Below are 24,831 nucleotides of genomic sequence, written 5' to 3' on the forward strand. Positions count from 1 at the left end.
GAGGGAGTATTCTCAGTTCTAAATAGGGCAAGGGGAAGGAGTACCAAGTAACTCTGTGCCAGTCTCTAGGATTAATTTTGTCAAGGTCTGTTTAGAGTTTTATTTATTATTTTTATCTGTCCTGAGTTCTGAGGTCTGTACACACAATGGAATTTTTATTTGACCTCTAAATACTTGGCCACACCCTGACTTACCTGGGCAACAAAGGCAGGACCATTATCTGACACTATTGCTTTTGGCACTCCGAACCTTGGAAAATTTTTAATAATCTTCTTGATGACTATCTGAGTAGTCTCAGTTTTACAAGGAAAAGCTTTTATCTATCTTGAGAACGTTCACAAAAACCAGAAGGTATTTATACACATATTTTTTCAGTAAAGTCTATTTTTCAGTAGATGTCAGGTCTGTCTTCTCATGAGAGGACTAGTTTTCTTTTTTCAGTTTTTACTATTTTATACAGGGTTTCTTTTACCAGTCTTAATTTGTCTATAACTTGATAGTCTTCAGACTGTCAGGATCATTGCTCTTTAGGATGCCTGGGCGGTTAGATTTGCCACCTGATTTCTTTTAGCCACAGCATCTTAGGTCTTTCTCTGCAGATGTCTATATATATAGAGCTTGTATTAAAGCCACAAGTTTAGCTTTTTGGGCTGAGGTCCCTTTAAGGAGGCTGCTGGCCTAGATCACTTGCTTTCTATCCACCACTGCACTGCTGTCCCCGCCTTCCGCTTACCCTTAACCTCGAGGCTACTGCCATCCGTGTACCAGCTCGAACTCTCAGGCCAAGGCTGATCTGATCCTTCAGATCATTTCGAGTATGAGTTCCTTCTGCCAGAATGTCAGCACAATGATGAGTAGGTGAAGTCTCAGGCAGTAGTGAGATCGAGGATAGCAGGGGGAGCGAAGGTCACTCGTTCAGTCAACAAAAAGCTCTGACAATGTGTCCATCGGTCAGGGGAACAGTTGGATAATGCTTTTAAGAGCGTTAGTCAGCCATCGGTCATGGGGGCTGAACCACACTTTCTAGGACATGTGCCAAGTTTTGTCTCAGAGTCAATTTATCTGCGTCCTTGACCAGAAGCCACTATGTGCAGACAAGCAGGCCATCCTACAGCCACCAGGTCTAATTTTTTACAAGTATGCCACAGATCCTTTTCAGGGTCCCAATCTCTGAGTAAGAACTTCTTTGGCAATACCTTTGTTCTCAGTCACATCTAGGAGTCCCATAGCTGGGGATAACATTAGGGCAGTCTCAATAGCATCCAAGGACATCCAAGGTTGTTCTTTATTTTTATATACGAAGGGCTGTTTATCTCTTTAACTCAGCAAACCTGGAATCCACAATCTGCAAAAGCCCGCAGTGCCCAGGAACTTTTTAGCTTGTTTTGCACTGGTCGGTGGAGGAGTATGAAACACAGTCTCTTTTTCTAGCTGCTTTAACAGGTAGGCCACCGGACTCTTCTAAGGACTCAGCTTCTGTATTAGCACCCCTTTTGTTATCTCTTTACTTTTAGCCACGAACAGGTGAAGGGTTTGGTCATGAGGGGGGCTCCTCTTCTTTTTGTTGGGGCAGTCTCTCACCCAGTGCTCATTTTCTTTACAGTATACACGTTGATCTTTAGCCAAAAGCTTTCTTTTGTTGCCAGGTACTATCTAAGTTTTTTTAATTTTCCTGACTTTTGTGACCAGCATTTTATTTCTCTTATCTTTTTGTCTTACAGCACAGCTCTGATTCTGACTTTGGTCTCTGTCTTTGTCAGCCTTATGTTTCTTTAACTCTTTTTCTTGTCTGACTCTTATTTACTGGTTCTTCCTCTAAATATTTCTCATTCAGAGTATCTCTCTCATTTTAGACCTCTCTAATTGCCACTGTCATCTATCTCTCCTGAGTCTGCTGAAGATTTGCTTTTAGCTCACTTTTTTGCAGACCTCTATCCTTCCTTTGTTTTTCCTCTTCTGCACTTTCTTATCTACTTACACTAACTTTCTTACCAACTTAACCTGTCCTTCTCTTTGCTTTTGTATCTTCCTGTTACCTTGGTCAGATTGTTGGGATACTTTCTAGTCCCACAGAGACGAGACCCCCATCAGAGCCTGGCAGTTAGACTCACAGGTGCTCCTTACCTTGGACAGAAGCCCCAAGTGGGCGGATGCCTCCCTCACTGGAACTTGGAACAGACTCACTGCCAGCAACTCAGGGTGGTGCCACCTTCTGAGAAGAGGGAACTTTAGAGCAGAGACGGGAGTGCAGCTCTCACAGCTGGCTGCAACCGGCACTTATCTTAAAGTGAAAGCAGTTTTTCTGTTAACAAGAGACGGGATGGGAGGGACAGGGGAATGAGAAGCTGCCTGGGAACCTGCGGCGCTCTTGGCCGGCTACTCGCACAGCCTCCTCTTCTTTTTTTCTTCAGCAGCCACAGCATCCAGGCCACTGACTTCTCAGGGACCACCCCTCTTTTGCTCCGGATTTCCGAGCTCATTTTTCCCTAGGTCTAGGTCCATGGGCGGGACCACTGTGACCCGCTGGCTGCTCTCTGGAGTTGGAGTGGGAGGCAGGGCAGCTGTTGATCTGAAAGGAAGTGGTCAGCATAGGGATCTGACAGGATTTTTAGGCTTATTTCAGAAGGCATAACTTAAAAACAGTCGTCAGTCATCAGTCCAAGTCCGAACACAAAGAGACACAAAAGACACACACAAAAACCGTAAACCACAAACAAAAACAAGATAGCAACAGAGAAAAAGAAGACACCAGTATCTCTAAGCACACTCGTCCGCGCCTGGACTTGTACAACCAGCCAAGCCAAACGCTATTTAACACAGGTGGGACTCAAACCCACAATCTCAGAACTGAAAAACAAAGACAGAAATTCAGCGGTGCCACACTTAGACACTTAGATAACAGACAACATAGACGACTCACAAAAACAAACGTAAACAAACAAAATTACCAAGCGACAGAACCAGAGTCAGAGAAAGGGGAGTGGACACAGATTGTCCCATTTCTAGAAAAACAGTAGTCACAACAAGAGCGGACACGAGACTAAGACAAAAAAGAAACCAGAAGAATCAGATGGCCTCTCTAAGGCCGGCCAATTGAGACCCTCTGCACGAGGTGGGACTCGAACCCACGATCTTGCAACAAAACACGAGGTGGGACTCGAACCCACGATCCCGTGACCAGACGCGAGGTGGGACTCGAACCCACGATCTCGCAACAAAACACGAGGTGGGACTCGAACCCACGATCTCGCAACAAAACACGAGGTGGGACTCGAACCCACGATCTCGCAACTGGGCACGAGGTGGGACTCTAACCCACGATCTCGCAACCCCAAATGGTCTCTTGGCCTTCAAAGGGGTCCACCAGGCGTCCCTGATCCTCCCCTGTTCTTCTTGGGACGTCTCCCAGGGCGAACGGACGGTGGACACCTGGACACGTCTATCCTTATCCACCCCGCACTCCCTCTCGGAGCGCGGTCTCACTGAGCATCCGCAAAACTGAAACTGCGATCGCACCAGACTTAGAAACAGAACACAGACATTAGAACACAGACATCAGAACACAGACATCAGACCAAAGCAGAACAAAGAATCTTACCTCTAAGTGGGTCTAGGACCTCTGGGTGGTCGCGCTGTTTCCCGGCCAATGCACCAAATGAAAGATTCTCGAATTCCCGGCCCATGTACCAAATGAAAGACCCTCGAGGGAAGACCCTCACTCAGACACTTAAGTCCCGGGACAGCCGCGTACCCAAGAAGACACTGAGACCATACATAAAATGTAGAAGGTAAGATTTAATAAAGCAGCGACATGAAAGCACACAGACCAGAGCTCTGGGGTCGAAATAAAGCAGCAACATGAAAGCACACAGAGCTCTGGGGTCGAAACTCATACACCTTAGCACAGGGTAGAGGAGTCTCGACGACGACGACTCAAATTTTTCACAAGCTTTTAAAGGAAAAAACCACAAACTGGGAGGGGGAATGGGGAGGGAATAGGGGAAGTTTAACAACCACAAGTTTACTCAACCAAAGAGTCATATCCTGTGATTGGCAATACATCTGGCCTGTTGAAACATTCTGTGGTTGTTCCAGAAAATGTTTTTCTCAAGTATGTTTTCCAGATGGGAGGGGGTGGGCTCCGAGGTGAAAGTTCATGTTCTCACAAGAGGCCAGTAATTTTTCATTCTTCACCAGCAGAGGAGGCCCCGGCAGCAGGGTAGAAGAACCAGGCGGTGAGAATGAGGGCAAGCAGGCAGATAGCAACATTACTTACTTCTTCCTCTTATCGAGGCTGCCCTCTGGTGGTGTAGTACCCTCCAGTCATAATTTGATGGATATTTTCTGCTTTGCATACACAGCTCCTGGCATCTGATCTCCAAGATGACCAGAAATAGTGATGATACACTATGAGTTCTATCATTTGCTTCTGGATCCAGAACAAAGTGGCAGTTATGAAGACAAACTTTTAGAGACAGCTGCTTGTGTCGATGAGATGAGTTCTAGAAAAAGCCTATGAAACCATGAGTGGGGGTGAGTGTACTCCCCTGGACACCTACCAGATTCAGGACGGGGAACACATGTGCTTGCCTGGCTTGTACCAGGCCCTGAGGGCAATCTCCAGTCCCTCCCCACTCCCACCACACACATTCATCCAAACTTTCAGACCGAAAAAAATGGCACCAATGTTAAAGAGTCTACAAGTCTTACTCAGATAACTGATGACTGGTTAGAACTGGTCACTGTGCAGAGTTGTAATGTTGCCAATCCAGGGCTAAATTATCCTGGGACAGCTTTAGTCCCTTTCATAGCTAATCATTACCTATCTACTTCTTCTTTCTTCAGCTTCTGGGGTGCTGGGATTACAGGGGTGTACCTCTATAACCCTTTGGGAAGTACCTTTTCAAAAAAATATTTATTATATGTAAATACACTGTAGCTATCTTCAGACACCCCAAAAAAGGGCATCAGATCTCACTACAGATGGTTGTGAGCAACCATGTGGTTGCTGGGATTTGAACTCAGGACCTTTGGGAGAATGTGAGTGCTCTTAACCACTGAGCCATCTCTCCAGCATGCAAAATAATGGGTTTCATTTTGGCATTGTCAGTGTGTGGAGTGCACTTTGCTCCTTAGTTCCTCATTACTATTTTGTACCCCTAAGTTCTCCTCCTCCTCTTCCTCCTCCTTCTATCTACCTTCATATCACACATGTGTGTATATACCTTTTAGAGACATCTAGGGTCCACCTAAGAGAATTCATGGACATGTATCTTAGAAGGCTTTGCCTCATTTCATTTAATATACTGGTCTCTAGTCCCATCTGGTTCTAAATGACATAATTTCATTACTTATAAATAAAATTTATCACACACACACACAGGTATATGACAGACACGTAGTCTGATTCCATATCTTGGTTGTTGTGAATGGTGTCACAGGAATGTGCCGATGTCTCTGTCATATGCCAAATTAGTCCTTCAGGTGTATAGCCAGTAGTATTCAACTGGATCATAGGACAGCTCTATTTTTAAGTTTTTAGGAACTACCATATTGATTTTCATAGAGGCTACACTATATTGCTAGCATCTGTGTACATTACCCTGGCAAACTGTGCCCCCATTTGGCTAGCATTTGTTATTTTGACATTTTCTCATAGAAATGAAATGAGACTCAAGGTAGTTTTGGTTTGCCCACATTCATAGCAGGCCTTGCCCAGTTAACCCTCTGGGAAAACCCCTCACAGGCATACCCAATGTTCTTCCATGTTGATGCCCATGGTTTCTAACCGAGGCAAGTTGACTCCTGTGTTTCTCCACAAAGATCTCACTGTTGGGTTATAAACTACAGCAGTGTCGAAATCTTTTTCACATCACAGCACACAAGATGAGATCATTTTTGCACATGGCAACAACAGGCATCTTAATACTATTCCAGTTTTTAAAGTGGACATATGGAAGGCTTTCTGTGTTGGCCATGGGTCATTTGGAGCTTCTGTAAAGCTTTCCCTGGTGTTCTGACAGTGTTTACTATAAATCTGTTTTCTACCAAGCTCCTCCCTAGGCCGGGAAGATGGCTCGGCAGGAAAGAGTACTGGGAGTTAGTTGGTTAAGGTGGCAATAAAAAATAATTTTAGCCGGGCAGTGGTGGCGCACGGCTTTAATCCCAGCACTTGGGAGGCAGAGGCAGGCGGATCTGAGTTCGAGGCCAGCCTGGTCTACAGAGTGAGTTCCAGGACAGCCAGGGTTATACAGAGAAATCCTGTCTCAAAGAAAATAATAATAATAATAATAATAATAATAATAATTTTAGCTCCCTTTCCCATCTATATGCTTCACTTAGAAGAAGACTCTGGACAGATAACCAGGTAGATCCAGAGGTGTGATGAGATCGTAGCACGTCCCAAACTCTGGAACTTTTAGAGGGATTAGAAAAGATCATTTAAATAGTTGAGCTAAGCCAGGAGTGGTGACACAGACCTTTAATCACAGCTCTGGGGAGGCAGAGACAGGTGGGTCTAATCTACAGAGAGAGCTTCCAAACGCCACAGCTACATAGACCCAGTCTCAGCAAACCCAAACAAACAAACAACTGCTTTTGAGTTATATATTGATATAACACCAAAATAAATTATATCTTTAAGCAAGTTGGTCTGAATACTAAAAAAAAAAAAAAAAAAAAAAAAAAAAAAAAAAAAAAAAGAGGAAAAAGAGGAAAACCACCTCAATTCATTTTATGAGGACAATAGACCAGAGAAGAGGAACGCACAAAAAAGCAAGGGAGTCAGTGTGATGTTAGATGGCATGAATTTTTCTAAGTAAAATCCAATGTTCGTTTTTAAATTGCATCTTGTCAAGTATCTCAAGATCCTAGGACAGTTCTGTTTTTAGTTTTTAGTATTTTTAGTGACTATAAGCAAGTAACAAGTTTGATACACGGTTAAGAAAATACGATGTAGCCCTTCATTTTGTACAATTAATATTCCATACACTGAAAGGCAACAGTGAACTTAGTGACAATGAGCCAATCTAACACACACTAGTAAACAGAAGGTAAAAGAACTGTCAACCGTGCACAGAGAAAGAGCTTTAATTCCTTTTATTTATTTACATTTATCTATCGGGCGAGGTGCTTGTGTTCTGGCATGAGGGAAAGACAGGAGACAGCTTTGTAGGGGCATTTATCTCCTTTCACCGTTTGTGTCCTCTGGGCTGGACTCGGGTTACCAGAGTAGTGGCAAACACCTTAACCTACTGAGCCATCTTTCTAGCCTAAAAGTGTATGTGTGTGTGTGGTGTGAATGTGTGTTAGTGGTGTTCATACGGAAGCTGAAGGAGAAAGCTGAATGTCTTGCTCTACTATTCTTGGCCTTATTCCCTTTGAGACAGGATCTATGAACCTAGGACTAGACTGGAGGCAAACAAGCCTCAGCAATCGCCCTGCCTCCACTCCCCCACCCCACCCCCCCTTTATAACGCAGGGGTTACAGCCATGCATGGCCGCACCGGCTCTTTACATGAGTGTTGGATATTTGAACTCACAGGATTGGGCCATTGCTTCATTTCTCTCTGTTTGTACTGAATTCAAGGCAGCTGGCACTAATCAAAAGACGACTCTTCCCTATAGGTCTTCCAGATGAAAGCAAGCTTTCCCGGAGAAAGTCGAAGCTGTTACGCCTCCTAGGGACTAGTCTCAGATGTCACTTAGACTATTCTATTGGGTAAGGGCAGTAACACTTGCATGTAACTAACTCTTCAAGGGTGTGTTTTTGCTGCCTAGTTTGTAAATGTGTAACTTCCCTTTCAGGGATCTGTTACTGTGGCGGACATCAAGGACGCAGGTACACAGGATGAGGTTCCTGAGAGGGACTGAGGATACACTGTCTACACTGGCAAGTTGAACTTCCTGCTGTTGACAAAGCTAACAGAGAAACCTTAAGGGACTACTTCTAATGTTTCTTGATAAGAATTATGTTAACATCGGTCTCTATGGATACTCTTCCCAGTTAAACTTTCCCCTTCTTATAATTTCTGAGTAGTATTAATCAGTGCCTGGTAGGTAGACTTATTGAGTTTGAATTATATGTATGTGAATTTTATTATTTTTCTGCATCTATTAGAATACTTTTTGCTTTATAGTACTTACTTACTTACTTACTTTAATCCCAAGTGCTGGGATTAAAGGCGTGGGCCACCACTGCCCAGCCTCTCATTTGTTTCTTGAGAACACAATCTCACTTTGTTAACTTTAGCTGACTGGTACTATGTAACCCAGAGAGACCTTGAACTCTTAGCAATCCTTTTGTCTTAGCCTCCTGACCTATGGGATAAGAGAGTGAGCCAACATGCCTGGCAACTGTCTTTCAAAATACATCTGCTATAAAGATTTCCTTTTCCTTTCCCAGATTATTTATCTAGGAATAGAGACGACGACTACTTCTTCTTCTTCTTCTTTTTTTTTTTTTTTTTTTTTTTTTGGTTTTTTGAGACAGGGTTTCTCTGTGTAGCCCTGGCTGTCCTGGAACTCACTCTGTAGACCAGGCTGGTCTCAAACTCAAGCCTCTGCCTCCCAAGTGCTGGGATTAAAGACTCGCGCCACCACGGCTGGCTGGTATATTTTTTAAGAACCTCATTATTGAGTATCCACCATGCACAGGGACTCTACTGTGCTCTAGACATGGATAATAAACAAAGTAAGTATGCTCTCTACATTCACTGCATGGAGAATAAATAGTGCAGGGAAACAATGTGTAAGCCAATGTCCGTTCTGGTGAGCAGGAGATCTAAAGGATTCCCTATCAGTGGAGACTTGGAAAGCAGGGCACTTTCTCTAGATCAGCTGTTCTCAATCTACTAGACTCCCATGGGAGCTGAGTATCAGAGATTTACAATTCATAACAGTGGCAAAATTATAGTTATGAAGTAGCAACAAAATATTATAAAGTTAAGGATCACCACTTGCATCAAAGGGCTGCAGCATCAGGAAGGTTGAGAACCACTGCTTAGATAGTAATTAAAGATCTTTCAGAACAGAACTCATACCTCCATATTATTTGTGTTATAGAGTGTATGCTTACATCCTCCTATTTACATGTTGAAATTTTAATCCCACCTGTTGTCTCACGTGATAATATCGGTAGGCAATTAGCACCTTTATTATTTTAGTGCTAAAAATAACTTTAAAGTTGTGCAAGAAGTCAGACGATCTTGTGTTCTCTTTAACTGAGGGCCAAGTGAAGTCGGGAAACCTGTCGTTAAAAGATTGCAGGCACCTGATTACCCAACTCTATAAAAAAATAAAATTGTAGTTACATGCTGACTTCCGTTTTTATTATTTTAGACAGGATCACACTTTGCTATCCTACCATCTGTTAAAGATATTAGGCTGAAGCTGGACGGTGATGGGGCATCCACTTTTAATCCCAGCACTGGGGAGGCAGGGGCAGGAGGATCGCTGAGTTTGAGGCCAGCTTGGTGTACAGAGCGAGTTCCAGGATAGCCAGGGCTACACAGAGAAACTCTGTCTCAAAAACAAAACAAAACAAAACAAAACAAAAAACAGCCGGGCGGTGGTGGCGCACGCCTTTAATCCCAGCATTTGGGAGGCAGAGGCAAATGGATTTCTGAGTTCGAGGCCAGCCTGGTTTACAGAGTGAGTTCCAGGACAGCCAGAGCTACACAGGAAAAGCCAGTCTCCGAAAAAACAAAAACCAAACCAAACTAAAAAAAAAAAAGGAGGAGGGAGGGGTGTTGACCTGGCATTGGAGTACAGGGATTAAAGGTGTGGGCCAGTACGCCCAGCTGCCGTGGGTTACTTTGTTATCCTAACAGCCACACCAGAGCAATTCATCCACTGCAACAAATCGCAAAAATATTAAAAGAAAAATGACACCTGCTCATTGTAGAAAATGGTTGTTATATGTAACTTGCTGCACGAAACCACGACTTAACACCCTTTCAACTTCCTTTTACATGAGCACATCTTTTTAAGATGGGACTAGCTCGCAGCCAAGCGTAATTAGCGTTGCCATCAGGGGCAGCGGAGGGCACCTTACCCTCTGGAACGCTCCGCAGCTGGACTTCCCTGACCACAGAGACCGCCCCCCAGGCGTCTCGTGCCGCTCCGGCCCCCAGAGCCCCGGATACCTCATCTCGTGTCCGCCCACCACCCAACGGTTCTGCCCCCAGGCACGTTCTAAACCACTGCGCACGCGCTGCGAGGCACTTAACGACTCGGCTCCGCCCTTCTCAATATCTCTTGGGGTCGCCGGGCGCTCCTCGCTGAATCGTTAGCCAATCCTTACTCCCGCCCTCGCAATCTTGCAACAGGCTTCTGATTGGTTACCTGTCCTCGAGGTCTGCGCGGAGCGTGATTGGTTGGTGGCTTCGCCCAATCGGCGGAGGGCTGTCGGATTCAAATCCAGAGCGTTGGGCCTGCGGTCGTTGGCCTCATTCGAGTCGTTGCGTCGGCCCTAGGCGGACGTAGAGCCCCTTGCGCCCGGTTTCCTGATCCCGCTTACTCCTCTGCGCGCCGGCAGGATGGCCCACAAGCAGATCTACTACTCAGACAAGTACTTCGATGAGCACTACGAGTACCGGTGAGGAGCGCCTGCGGAGGAGGGCCGCGCTGGGAGGTCAGACCTGGTGGTCGGGACTCGGACCCCCTTAGAGGCCTCCGTCCGTCCGGGCAGCCTTGCTTTGTGTAGTGTTGCGGGGATCGCAGGAGATGGGGAGTCGTTAGATGGGTGGGCAGCGCCTAGTCTGGGAGTTCACGACCGCAAACCGCACTGGCCCGGACTGGCCGGGAGGGGAAGTCCCCGGAAACGCACCCGACGGGCATTATCGAGTGTCTGATGGGTAACGGCTCCAGACGCTGTAACACGGGGCGTTGTTAAAGGGCTTCAAGATCAAATTGAAAACTCGAGATTGCCTTCGGAAGGATTGGGGTGGTGGTGGCTACGTTACCTTCAACTGCTAGTCCATATTGGCCACGTTTGGGGCTTTTGAGGAAGTTTTGAGTTTTAAATCCTGAGATGCGCAGGAAGGTAGTACCTACGTTAATATAATTAGCAAATGGGATTGTGGAAAGTAAGGGAGGATTGTAGTTAACTTTATTGTATCCCTTATGACTTGGGGTGTGGTTTCAAAGGCCTTTCCGTCGCTGGGTTCTTCTGGGTTGGGATTAGAGCGTTGCATTCTGGGACACAGTCAAGGACTCCAGGTGGGTAAAACCTGTTCCTCCCTTGGGCAAATAGTGACCTTGTTTTCTGTTTGCTGCCCTTTTAGGTTAGTGTCCAGAATGCTGTTTGAGGGATGAGACACTTTTTAAAAGAGTGGCTTCACCGCCCCACCCCCCATTCTCTCAGTCCGCTAGTGTAGAAGTCTTCACAGCCAGAAAACTTTTTCCAGGCTGTTTGACGATGCACTAATGCTATAAACTTGAATGTTCTTAAGTAGGGAAGTCTCATGGGTTTTTTTTTTCCCCCTTACTAAAAAATTTAAATACATAACAGTCTTTACATAGTAATTACAAACTTCACAATGGTAACCATGTGATAATTGGCTTAATATTTGGTCGTTATAGTAACTCAGAACTTGGTTTGGAAATATCCAAAAATGACCGAAAGTAATTGTACTGTCTTTCTAAATTAGGCAAATAATTATTTGGATGGAAATGTTTAGCATATGGGTTTATATACATTTCTTTAGTTGTCAAAGTGAGATAGTTTTAGTTTCTAAACTTGGAGTATATAAGTTGTGCGTGTTTTGGGGAGCAACTGCTGGTCTGTCTTAAGTATTTTACTCCAATATAAAGTAGGAGCTAGTTTATTACCCACTGGAATCCAGAGGTCAAAAAAAGTGTTTTATTTTGAAACATGAAGTGTTTAAGCTTGCTGTTCTGCCTTAGCAGTTGCTGAGATGGTGGGTGTGTTGCCACACTAGCTTGAGCTTAACTGACCAACCTTTACAAAAGAATTAGAGAGGTGCTCTTGACAGGGACTGTGTACTGGTGATATGACACAGAGGTGTGAGTCTAGGGTGTTTTGTTTATAGTAGAACTATGTGTGTTGGATAAAGTTCAAAACTTAGTGATTTTGTGAAGGGGTGATTACTAGGAACAGAGTAGACTGCTCCTCAAATATCATGGGAGTCCTTTTGGGCATTTTTGAGGGAGTCTCCATAACCCAGGGTGTCCTGGAACTCCATGTAGACAGCTCTAGCTGCATCTGCCTTACTAGTCCGGGGAGGGACCTGTGTGTCATCAGGCCCAGCCTGTCCTTACAGAAATAAAATGGAGGATTTCTTTGCACTTGAGTCATATATTGCACTTTTTGTATTCCAACAAAAACTGGGTTCTGAGAATAGTTTTCCTGGTACATGATCAGTAGTAATATACAAATAAAATCATGTACATTATAAATGACCCCATATGAAGTGCAGCCTCTTGACATGACTTATCAGGTAGGAGATACTTGAGGCTCCTTGTATCTGAATGCCTTGTAGAGACAGTACTGTTTGTGAAAGCTAATTGACAAGCATAATGTCTGTCACTTAAGGCATATCAGTGGCCGGGCGGTAGTGGTGGTGCACGCCTTTAATCCCAGCACTTGGGAGGCAGGGGTAGGCAGATTTCTGAGTTCAAGGCCACCCTGATCCCAGAGTGAGTTCCAGGACAGCCAGGACTATACAGAGAAACCCTGTCTCAAAAAAAAAAAAAAAAAAAAACGGGGAAAAAAACCCCAGAAACAACAACAAAGACTGATATCAGTGGAAAGATAAGGTCATGGGTTATTTTGTACAGTCTTGATTATTGGAAGTCTCTCTGAACTCAAATAGGTGCCCTGAAACTTGGCAATCCTTCCTTCCTCCACTATGATATATAGCAGCAAAGCAGTAACAGTAACAAAAACATTAAGCAGTATTTCAAGAATGAGTGGTAACTTGTGTGGGTAAGAATATTTATTTAATATGTGCCTGGAAATGGCAGTGATGGCACGTAGTCATCGGCCTTGTGGTAAAGCTGGTTAAGGATTATCTGCGCTCAAATCCACAGCTTAAAACCTGTTATGGGCAGTTTGGTGCTTAGAGTGGACTATGGACTGCACTATCCCAATTCCAAAAGTCCAGAGCTGAATTTGCACCTCCATCTCAGACTTGACTTATACTGGTCAAAAAATGTTAATTGCTAACTTTGTGTAAAGTTAAAACCAGGGGTAATTAAAGTGAGGCTGAAATTTAGAGATACTTTGTGGTGACAATGCTTTATGCAGGCTAGGGTACAAATTTGCTTGTGTATATATGTGTTAAAATTGTGTTTGTTTGTTTTGGCCCTGAATCAAGGCCGCAGTTTACTGAAGCTGTTGGTTTCAAGCAGGAGCCTAAAGAAATATCTTTCTATGGTCTGTTGGCCATTGCAGAAATTTGTAAGTCTAATGGTCAATTCATTAGAAAGAAACACCTGGATGGATGTTGTACCCAATTCTGTAATTGTAGCACTTGGGAGCCTAAGGCAAAAAGATAGTTTGAGGCCAGTTTCCACTGCAGCATGATAAGGAGTGGGGGCGGGTCTCAAAGAAACAGCTGAGTCATTAGTGATAGATATGGCTAAGTCTCCATGAGATTCTAAGATTTCTGTATAATACTTATACATTACTGGTTTAGCTTAATTGTTCATTAAATTATATGTTAGATCCATTAGTAGGAAAAAAAGATTACTGGGGGGTGGGGGGGAGCCCGGTGTGGTGGCGCACGCCTTTAATCCCAGCACAGAGGCAGGCGTATTTCTGAATTCGAGGCCAGCCTAGTCTACAAAGTGAGTTCCAGGACAGCCAGGGCTATACAGAGAAACCCTGTCTTTGGGGGGAAAAAAAGATTAGTGTGGGTTTTCCACAGAAAGGAAAAATTGTGTTGATAATGGCTTGATACTAAAGACTTAAGTGCTTCCTAACGTTCTGGAAATGCACTTTACTGGGAAACCAACGGTCACATGAAGTTCCAAAGGCATATTTTTGCTTTTAATTTGGAGCGTGAAGCAAACTGGAATATATACAAGTACTACAGATTTAGTATTGAATAACAGGGAACACATTAACTTAGTTTGGTTCCCCCCCCTCCAAGCCCCAGTACTAAAAGTTTAGTAATCTCAGGTTGAGGTGACAACTAATTCTGGGACTAGGCTCCTTACTCTTACATATAAGTTACATATAACTCCCTTTTAGACTGCCTCTGACTTTCTCTTGCTGTTCTAGCTATCCTAATACCACCAGTCTATTTAACAGGAGAGAATATTTTTTTACTTGGGTATGGTCTTGCTCTTTGAGTATACTTTCCAGTACATGAATATTTTCTACCTATATCCTATAGACCAAGAGTTGCTTCATGACTTTTTAGATTTTAAGGTCCTATTCCTAGAAGATAGCTCAATAACAAGTATTCTGCTAGAAATTTACCCCTACAGAATAAAATGCCTTTCATTTTTGTGCAACTTATATTGGCCTAATACTTTAACATAAACCATCAAAAGCCAGAAGTATATGCTATAAGTATAGATCGATACAGATAATATTGTAGTGTAGAGTTGCTTTAGAGAATTTAGTTTGTTTTGAGGATAAAAACCCTTCACAATTTCAAGTATCTCAAAGGTAAGGTTCCTGTATAAAGTGATGTTGGTGGGAAAGATGGCACTAATCTTTGGCTGAATATTTTAATAGGCATGTCATGTTACCCAGAGAACTCTCTAAACAAGTACCCAAAACTCATCTGATGTCCGAAGAGGAGTGGAGGAGACTTGGTGTCCAACAGAGTCTAGGATGGGTTCATTACATGATTCATGAGCCAGGTAAGCTTTGCTGTAAAGGAAAGTGATGTTGTTCCTTCTACCTGCAAAAGTGACTCACTTAGTATAAAACAGGTGCCAAAATCCTGCACATATATAGAAATTGTTGCTACCTTTTTATACTTAAAAGGTGGCATTGTTAAACTGGAGTCTTCCTTGGAATTATGGCACATATCTTTAGGAGCTCAGAAATCCTTCCTATCAATAGGAAAGCAGAAGTGCTATAGATGCTGGCCTTCATCCCGTTGAATGAGGAAGCTTTGGGTGGACTCTCTGAGTTTAATCTTTTAAGCCCCCACCCCCCCCCCTCACCCCCCAGAGATCTGGTTTGACTAGAACAACCCTTTCTTAGCTAAGTGTGTATGGCATCAATTTATTTATTTGGATGTGAATTAGCCTGAGATCCAGCAGCTGACTTGAATTAGCTGTTCTTTTTTCAAAGAGATTACATTTCTCTTCACTGAAAATGATTTTGCAGGTAGAAATTATTTTCCAGAGTCGGTCAAAGGATAAAATGGTAGAACAATGCTATTATACGAGTTTGTCCGCATTTACTATTTATTACACCGACAATTCATTTTGAATACTTCAAATAGTGACATGGAACTTAATATTTTCTTTCCACAGAACCGCATATTCTTCTCTTTAGACGACCTCTTCCAAAAGAACAACAAAAATGAAGTGCAGCTGGGATCATCTAATCTTTTTCAAATTTAATGTATATGTGTATATAAGGTAGTATTCAGTGAATACTTGAAAAGTGTACAAACCTTTCATCCATACCTGTGCATGCGCTGTATTCTTCACAGCAACAGAGCTCAGTCAAATGCAACTGCAAGTAGGGTTGTTTTAAGTTGTTCAAGATAGTTTCTTGTAGTTTTTTCTTAATATAAATGCCTGTTTTATTTTACCTGTTTTGTTAAATAAAGTTTGTATATTGCATTTATATCACCATTGTTGAAATTAATTTGACTTGATTATTTTTACCCCTGGGGAAAATAAACATACTTGAAAAAGAAATATAAGAAAATAAACATACTTGAAAAAGAAATATTAAGCTCCAAATGAGGATATTACAGCTTTATTGCCAGTTTACTTCCTAAATAACTTTGGATTCTGCAAGTGAACAGAAAAACCCACCGCTTGATAGTGTCCACAAGTCTACAAAAAGTCTAGTGGTTTCAGAGAAAAGTATCTTAAAAGTTCAGGTGCCACATTCGTGCATCTTGTGTGAACCAAGAAATTAAGCACACATCAGTGGATAGCCATAAAAAAAAGTATGAGTGGCCAGAAACAAGACTGTAGTTAGACATTAGCAGGGGTGATTTCTCATTGAACACAGTAAACACTACAGAGCCACAGCCTTCCATGTGTGGGATACACTAGACCTAACAGGGCTACTGACCATGAACTGGCACTGGTGTCTTGCTTGAAAAAAAGGGCTGGTGTTTAATTCTAACCCTACAGACTGACTCCAAGGCCTGTTTGCCAAATGCCCCCACATTGCAGGCGACCTTTTTCTGTCCTTCGACCTGTTTCTGTGCTCTTGGTTTCATTTTGGAGTTGTGTTTTGCGAGAGCTTCCTGTTGTCCAGGCCCCAGCAGAAGTCTCACATAGCTAAACATTTGACTCCTCTTAGTTCCAAGGTTCTTCATCTGCCTGCAGGCACCCGCCATGACATCCTACTAGAAACTCCACAGGAGCAGATGCTCCTGGAAGCTCACCACTGAGCAGGTCTGCCGGCCTCACTCTTACTAGGAGTCTCCCTCCTGCACTGCATCAGTGCGGGCGCCCAGAGCCTGGCCTCCCCTAGTGTCACATCACCAAGCCCGCCCCACGTAAGAGCTCAGCCGCGCCCTTCCTGGCCCACCACAAGCCACCCCCTAGAGCTGTCGCTGCCCCAGTCTTCCACGTGCGGCTCCGGAGGCCCGGGACGCCGAGCACTTCCGGCAGGGAAGGCCTCCGTCGCGCCTCGGTGACGTACGTCCTGGCGCCGCCGCGCAGGAAGGCGGAAACGCTGAGTCGTTGGTTAGGCGCGCCGCTAGCTTCACGGCGCGGGCTCTTCCGTGGCCGCCATGGCGTCGGAGCGGCCGCGGGAGCCGGACGGCGAGGTAAGGGGCGGGCTGCGGGTCTAGGCACACGCGCGGGGCCGCCGGGCCTGAGGTTCGGGGATGGGGGGCTTGACCACCCTCTCACGGTTCGGCCAGCGAAATGATAACACATAGGCTACCTACGGCCTCGGGCACCTCGCACCCGCGTCCGCGCCTGCCATGACCGCTAGATGGCGCGCCGGCCGTCCCAGAAATCCACTCTAAATTGGCCAAACGCGGTGATAAAAGTTGTCAGAATAACCCATACTCTGCGTTCCAAGGGCTCATGGCTGTGGGATGATTTTTCTCTCAGAGGTTCCGTGTGGTTTACTAACTACAGATGAAATATGTGGTGATTTTTGTTGAGAAGTTAGATGGCAATAAATGTCAGCGGTGTGTTTTACATAATAACTTTGAGCGTCCTTTGGGTATAGTTTAGCGACACTAGGTACAGGGTTCTTATATATCTCATGTATAAAGATGGAAGAGGTAAAAATAACTATCTTCAAGTTTAAATCCTCAGAAGCATTCCGAGTTGTGGTTCTTGTTATATAACAAGGTTGGGGTTTCCTTCGACTTTAATTCATTGTCCTTTTTTCACATGTAAGGTCCAGTAACCTTTTTTTTTTTTTTAATAATAAAAACATCAGGGAGATATTGTTGCCAAACACATTTTTGTCTTTGCACTGCACCTTTGTAATCACCAATGGGCCTATCAGAATGGCGCACCTTTCTTGTGGTTTGTATTTGATGGCATTTGGCGAATCTCAGGAGCGTTAAAGCCCATCCCCACCCTCTCATCCTCAGGATAGCATCAAGTTGTCAGCTGATGTCAAACCATTCGTCCCTAAGTTTGCTGGGCTCAACGTGGCGTGGTCAGAGTCCTCAGAGACACGTGTCTTCCCAGGCTGTGCGGCCACCTACTATCCATTTGTACAGGAACCACCAGCAGCTGAGTATGTATTTTCTCGATGCCTTGCCTCATGCAGAGGGTTTCTCTCCCAGAGGTAGTGATTAGAGCCTCACACACTGAAACATACATAACATCTTACAGGACGGCTTGCAGGTGAGGAAAGGAGGCTCTTCAACCAGCAAAGATTGGGCTCTGTAGCCTGACTAAATTCTGTGCAAAAACTTCATCCAGGAAGGGACCGACACTACGGAACTTAGAAAGTACAGTTGCAGGGTCATTTGTTTACAGTTGATACTGGTTCACGCGTGTAGGGACTGAGGATGCTGCTTTGCCATTTGTCAGGCCCTGGGCTTGATCTTCAGAGCTACCAAAGCAAGACAGAACCAAACAAATTCACATTTGTATTGGGAAAAGAAACGGCAAGAAGGAAGGGTAAATGGGAAAAGGACAGATGGATGAAGGATCAGATAGATAACATGCCAGGCTGGACAACTTAGCGAGACCCTGTCTCCAGTGACAGAGCTCCGTGGTGCAGCTCTTTCTGTCAAACACAAGGCCTCAGGGTCAATCCCCAGTCTACTGAATAATTACCAAGGTGCCCATCTTTTACGGCTCCTGGCCTCCGTGGTGTGCAGGATCCTCTTTGTACTCTGGCCTTCTGGGCAGCATAGTGCAGGATGTGAGGGGCTGAAAGGGCAGGACTGGAGGAAGACTGTGCAGGCTGTAGTGCAACTCCTCAGCCAAGGGAATGGCCTTTCGGCTGTTGTGTCTAGGTTGCTGAGACACTGTCAGGTACTAAACCAGCAGTCGGCTGCAAAACTGTGGGAGCATGCCCTTGCTGTGCTGCCATGGCATCTGAACTTACTTTTTACTTGAGATTACCTTTTCTGTGGTGCCATAGGAGGAAGCCACGGCCTTGTGCGTTTTATGAAGGCTATCTACCGTTGAGCTCTGTTACCCTGGTCCTAGTTCATTCGTTCAACTCTATCAGTAGCCAGGCAGTTTTGGCCCACACCTTTAATCCTGGCACTTGGGAGACAGAGGCAGGCGGATTTCTGCGTTCGAGGCCAGCCTGGTCTACAGAGTGAGTTCCAGGACAGCCAGGGCTACACAGAGAAACCCTGTCTCGGAAAAAAAAAAATCAGCAGTATTCTTTGCAGGAAGAAAAAAAGAGGTCCTGTTTGGATGGGTGGGTGGGTGGGTGGGTAGGTGGGTGTGCGTGCATATGTGGGGGGGGTATGTGTGGTAAATGCACATGTGTGCACTTGCATGCGGAAGCCTGTGGCAGAAGTTGGGTCTTTCCTCAATTGTTCTTTTATTCTTTGAGAAGCAGTCTCACTGAAGCTCAAGTCCCTCAGTCAGCGAGACTGGCAGGCCAGTGACCTTCAAGGACCTGCGCTCCCCCTCTGGTTGGAGTCCCAGAGCGCACTGCCGTGCACTGCTTATCACACTGGCTCTGGAGCCCAAACTTAGGGCCTTGCGCTTATGTGCCAGGCAGGCGCTTTACTAACAGAGCCAGCTCTCTAGCCCTCATTTGGTTGTTGATAGGGGAGTTTCCAATGCGAAAGTAAGTGATCCTTAAAAGAAAATATTAAAAAGTTTAAATTAGCGTCTTAAAAATAATGTTCTTGATTTGTGTTATGAAATCTGCAACTGAAATTTACACTTTTTAGACAGAAAATGTATCCCGAAGACATGGCTTTCGGAGCCCCCACCTTTCCAGCACAGTACGTGTCTTCTGAGATAGCGCTGCATCCTTTTGCCTATCCCACTTACACCCTAGAGTCCGCACAGAGTGTTTGCTCAGTGCCAACCCTGCAGTACGACTACAGCCAAGCACGGTGTCACCCAGGCTTTCGGACAGCAAAGCCCCGGCATGAGCACGTGTGCCCTCCACCTCAGGAAGCAAAAGGTGTATTTAAGGTGAGGAAGTGCTGCTGCAGGGTGCGGCTCCTCCTCTTAGTCCTTGTTGCCAGTGTCAGAAGTCAGTGTGTCCTCTGATAGCTAAGCACTGCTTACCTTTTGGTGATAGCCTTTTTACAAACGGTTTGGTCTGTTCTTTTCTTAAATGTTTGAATTGTGAATACTTACTGGTTTGCTGTGTTAAAGTTTCATTATCAGAGTTTTGTTTTGTTTGTTTGTTTGATGACTTATTTATTTCATGTATGTGAGTACACTGTCACTGTCTTCAGACACACCAGAAGAGGGCATCAGATCCCATTACAGATGGTTGTGAGCCACCATGTGGTTGCTAGGAATTGAACTTAGAATGTCTGGAAGAGCAGTCAGTGCTTTTAACCTCTGAGCCATCTCTCCAGCCCCAGTAGTAGTTTTCGTGTTTCATAGTTTTGTGTGTGTGTGTTTTTTTTCTAAATCTCTCCTGCAGAAAAAACCCTCTGATGAGAGAAGAGCATGTGAAGAGCAAAAGTCAAGCAGCAGAAGGGCTGACAATGCGGTGCCCTGTGAGGCGAGACCAGCCAGGGGGTCCAGTCACCTGTCCTCTCGAACTGAGAGCAGTTTGAAATCTGGTAAAGCCGACAAATTCTGGTATAATGGCAGGCTGTCCCACTTTCCCGAATCAGTACCATTCCCATGGGCATACTCATCATGACGGCTCCAAGAAATGTGCCTGGAACCTGGCCTAGCTGAGGCCATCAGACCTGGGGTGGGTTGTTAGAGTGTGGTGTGTGTTGCACTGTATAGGCAGAGGTTCCTTAGCCTGTTAGAACCATCACACAGCATGCAGGTGGTAACTTCAAGCTTCACAACCGTAGTCTTTGTACCGCGTGTGTCCATGCTCATTCCTGAACGTGCCTCTTCATTTCGAGGGGACACTGGAAGTAGCACAAAGGTGTAAGTATAGTTAAAGTCCCATGCTGAATGAACCTTGACCTGGGCACTCTGGCTCCCGGAGTCTACACATCCATCTACTGGCTTAAAACTTTCTGTTCCACCTTCTTGAAGGCTAGGAGTCTACCTGGCACCTATGTTGTTTTTAGTTTTGAGACCAGGCCTTACTATAGAGACCAGACTGGCTTTGGATTTTTGGGCCTCCGACCTCAGCTTCCTAACTTTCGCGATTATTGGCATATGTAGCATTATGCTTAGGAAAAGATATTTCTGAGATCTCTTATGCTTCGAGTCTTTACAGAGTGTTTGCTGAGCCGTGTTCCCAGTTGCATCTGCTCATCTGTAAATTACTGCTTGATCACAGAAAGAACTATTTCTTTCCTTTTTTAATGAGTTGTTTTTATTTTCCGTGCATTGGTATTTTTCCTGCATGCGTATGTGGTGAAGGTGTCAGATATCCTGGAGCTGGATTTGGAGGTGGTGGTGAGCTGCCACGTGGGTGCTGGGAATTGAACCGGGTCCTCTGTAAGAGCAGCCACCACTCCAGCCCCACAACTAGCTCTACGATGATATACAGCTTTTGCTCTTTTCGGTTGTTGCTGTTGTTGGTTTTGTTTTGAGACAGGGTCTCGCTGCGTTGCTCTTGCTGTCCTGGAACTCACTTTGTAGACCTGGCCAGCCTTGAGCTCACAGAGATTTTCTGCTTCTGCCTCCTAAATGGATAAAAGGTGTGCGCCAGTACACCCAGCTAACAGCTTTGTGTGTGTGTATTTAACTGGCTCTATGAACTTGTGTGTAATTCTATCACTTGGTTTAAGAAATGTTTCTATTCTCATCTACTCTGCTCATGACCCACCTGGCACATGAAAGTGGAACTTTGAGTGTTAGGTGTCCCAGCTTTGGCCTTGGAACTCTATGAGAGGCTTCATGATACTGCTGTCACTTCACTATCCATGGCTTGAAGTATGGGAAAGAGGCTGAGATCAGTGACCTCCATCCACTTTGCTCTTGCAGATGGAAAGGGGGAGTTAATTACTCACAGATTGAAAATCTGTGAGACTCCCCTGAAGTTTGCCTAGCTCAGAAGTGATTAAGGTGGCCAGCTGTGCAGTCAGGCTTGGCTGGTTTCACCAGCTTTAGTGTTATTCTGGTGGATACCTGCTGTCATCTGTATCCAGTGCTGCTACAGTGAGCAGGAGGAGCGAGCTTGTGTTAACAGCAGCCTGCTGCAGCCCTGGTTTCTCTGAAATTCATGTTTGAGTGCTAATGAACAAGGCACATCCTGACAGTATCCCAACGTTTCATTTTGTAATTACAGATGGTTACCACAAGCGACCCGACCGCAAGTCCAGAATCCTTGCGAAGAGTGCATCTACCTCTAAACCTGAATTTGAGTTTAGTAGGTTAGACTTTCCTGAACTGCAGAGTCCAAAGAACAGTAACATGCCAGAGACACAGAAGCCGCCCAGGTGGGGGCCTCTTGGCCCTGCTGCCAGTAACATGCCTCTCCTAGGAGACGTCGGCAAGCCCGTCGCAGATATGGTAGAGGTGAGTAGAAGGGCCTGTCTGTGTTTTTGCTGTCTGCACACAAAGGCGTTGTATCACTTCAAACGCTTGATGTGTAAAAACCTACTGTGGTCCATGAAGACCAGCCACACTGCTAGGGAAAAGGTACTTTGGGCCAGCCAGCCTGATGGTAGCAGTGGTGCCATCTAGTGCTGCTGTCTTCTAAAGGACCATCTGATGAGCTGCTTCTAACCCTAGCAGCTCAAAGGTTAGGGGAGTGAGTGCCTCAGAAGGAAGAGGTTCTGAGTTCCACTTAAAGCACCCTTTCTAGTACTGCAGTCTCCCAGCATTCAAAGAGATAGTGACCTTTTGTTGTCCACTGACCTCCAAACAAGCGCTTGCAAAGGTGGCCCTTGCATACCACCACCCCCAATCACAAATAAGTAAATATGGTGCATTTGAAAACCAAAGTAGTAATATTTAAATCTTATGCTTTTTACTTACATCTCTGTTGGGGTTTTTTTGTTGTTTTTTGTTTTTTTAATAAAGATTTATTATTCTACATAAGTATACTGTAGCTGACTTTAGACACATCAGAAGAAGGCGTCAACGGGTGGTTGTGAGCCACCATGTGGTTGCTGGGATTTGAACTCAGGACCTTCAAAAGAGAAGTCAGTGCTCTTACCTGCTGAGACATCTCACCAGCCCCTTACATCTCTGTCTTATTGCACTATTAACAGTGGATTTAGCAGAGGTCACTGCAGTAGTCTGTTACAGTCCACCAAATTAAACTTTTTTTTAATTATTAAAAAAGACTGTCTCATGATTCTAGAGAATTAAAGTGTTGGATTATTTTGTTAGTTACTTAGCTATGACTAAGATACCTGACATAGACAGGGAGGGAAGATAGCTGTCCCCTGGCTTCAGAGGGTACAGGGCATCAAAATGGGAAGGAAGGTGTGGTAGGATATAAGATGGTGGCTTGTTCACATTGTGTGGACAGGAAACTGCACATCTTAACTGAAAGCAAGTGTAACCTTCAGAAAGGGTGACCTCCTTTCAACATTTAGTTTACATGTCATAAAGGCTTCACAGTCTCCTCAGACAGTCCCACCACAGTGTTCAAACACAGACCCCTCTGGATGGCATTTCAGATCCCAACCATAAGCCAAGTCCCTAAAATGACGTGTGGCAGATTCCTACCCAAGGGAGAGAAGGGTACCAGACAGCATGGGAGCAGAGGGGAGGATAAAGCCGTGCACCCATTCCTGTTCCCCTTTCTCAGAAGGGGTTTCCTCTTCCTGTTTTTGGCATTCTTTTAGGCACCTTCTACAGAGATTTCAAGGCCTCCGGTGGCTGATACATGAGAAAATAGGCCATTCTGTTGCATTTCCTATGCTTGGACCCTAATTGTATCATCACACAGTGTTGTCGTACTGCAGTGTGTACAGTACGGCAGATTACTAGCTGCATCAAAGTCATAGTCCAAGTCACAGTTCACCTAGTAGATGTGTGGTTGTCTCCAGGGCCTCTGCTGAATTCCGTAGTGGCTGTGCCATGCTTCTGTAAGCACCTCGAAGTAGTGCAGGGTACTGGGCCACCTGGGACAGTAGCAGGAAGGGACTGACCTTTATGTCAAGGTCACCTGTACGTAGTGCTACATATCCAAGCATGGAGTGAAGTTCTTCTTCTTCTTCTCCTTTTTTTAAAAATTTATTTATTTATTATATATAAGTACACTGTACCTGTCTTCAGACACGCCAGATCTCATTACAGATGGTTGTGAGCCACCATGTGGTTGCTGAAATTTGAACTCAGGACCTCTGGAAGAGCAGTCAGTGCTTTTAACTGCTGAGCCATCTTTCCAGACCCGAAGTTCTTCTCTTTTTTTATTTTTATTTTTTAAGATTTATTTATTATTCTACATAAGTACACAGTAGCTGTCTTCAGACACACCAGAAGAGGACATCAGATCTCATTACGGGTGGTTGTACGCCACCATATGGTTGCCGAGATTTCAACTCAGGACCTTTGGAAGAGCAGTCAGTGCTTTTACCCCAAGAACCATCTCACCAGCCACCAAAGTTCTTCTCTTAATGGAAGAAGATTTACACAGATCTTGAGTTAAAATGAGAGCCTTTTAGGTTTTTTTTTTTTTTTTTTTAAGTAATTGTCAAGGCTAGAGAGATGGTTCAGTGGTTAAGAGCACTAGCTGCTCTTCAGAGGTCCTGAGTTCAATTCCCAGCAGCCATATGGTGTCTTGTAGCCATCTATAATGAGATCTGGTACCTTCTTCTGGCCTTCAGGCATACACTCAGGCAGGACACTGTATACATAATAAATTCATAGATCTGAAAAATCTTTTAAAAAGTAATTGTCTGAAATACCATGAAGCACTGTGCTGGCATCTGATTTTTTTTTTTATTTTTTTTATTTTTTATTTTTTTGGTTTTTCAAGACAGGGTTTCTCTGTATAGCCCTGGCTGTCCTGGAACTCACTCTGTAGACCAGACTGGCCTCGAACTCAGAAATACGCCTGCCTCTGCCTCCCAAGTGCTGGGATTAAAGGCGTGCACATCTGATTTTTTTAAGGATTTATTTTGAAGTGTGTATGTGTGTTTGTGTGTGCACATGAGT

General features: G+C 44.7%; 2 protein-coding genes, 1 long non-coding RNA gene and 1 other non-coding gene across 12 annotated transcripts in view; all 4 read left to right on the forward strand.

The window, feature by feature from the left end:
- The first annotated feature begins 4,361 nt into the window (after nt 1–4,361).
- On the forward strand, nt 4,362–8,443 carry Gm52049. Its single transcript, XR_003950639.1, has 3 exons — nt 4,362–4,533; nt 7,627–7,720; nt 7,807–8,443. It is a non-coding gene; the product is annotated as a predicted gene, 52049 (long non-coding RNA).
- A 1,914-nt stretch (nt 8,444–10,357) lies between these two features.
- Nucleotides 10,358–15,788, forward strand: Cks2 (CDC28 protein kinase regulatory subunit 2). The gene is made up of 3 exons (NM_025415.3): nt 10,358–10,597; nt 14,711–14,838; nt 15,463–15,788. The coding sequence occupies exons 1-3, from the start codon at nt 10,539–10,541 to the stop codon at nt 15,513–15,515; spliced, it is 240 nt and encodes a 79-aa protein (NP_079691.1). The 5' UTR covers nt 10,358–10,538; the 3' UTR covers nt 15,516–15,788.
- Nucleotides 13,325–13,460, forward strand: Gm22806. Its single transcript, XR_003950725.1, has one exon. It is a non-coding gene; the product is annotated as a small nucleolar RNA SNORA2/SNORA34 family (small nucleolar RNA).
- Nucleotides 15,789–16,807: 1,019 nt separating the features above from the next.
- Secisbp2 (SECIS binding protein 2) overlaps nt 16,808–24,831 on the forward strand; it is a 32,363-nt gene continuing 24,339 nt past the window's right edge. For 4 of the 9 annotated variants that reach the window (XR_382237.4, XR_001780824.2, XR_003950488.1 and 1 more), the window contains exons 1-5: nt 16,809–16,946; nt 17,733–17,881; nt 19,512–19,761; nt 20,225–20,366; nt 22,007–22,236. Coding sequence is in view for 2 of the 9 variants with exons in the window: in NM_029279.2 (NP_083555.1) it covers nt 16,911–16,946; nt 17,733–17,881; nt 19,512–19,761; nt 20,225–20,366; nt 22,007–22,236 (807 nt within the window). In the remaining 7 variants the exon portion in view is untranslated. Of the gene's footprint in view, nt 16,947–17,732; nt 17,882–19,511; nt 19,762–20,224; nt 20,367–22,006; nt 22,237–24,831 lie in introns of all 9 variants that reach the window. The other 5 variants (XR_382238.4, XR_003950489.1, XM_006516966.2 and 2 more) reach the window with 5 other exon arrangements.

The sequence above is a fragment of the Mus musculus genome, chromosome 13, assembly GCF_000001635.26.
Source record: "Mus musculus strain C57BL/6J chromosome 13, GRCm38.p6 C57BL/6J".
NCBI lineage: Eukaryota > Metazoa > Chordata > Mammalia > Rodentia > Muridae > Mus > Mus musculus.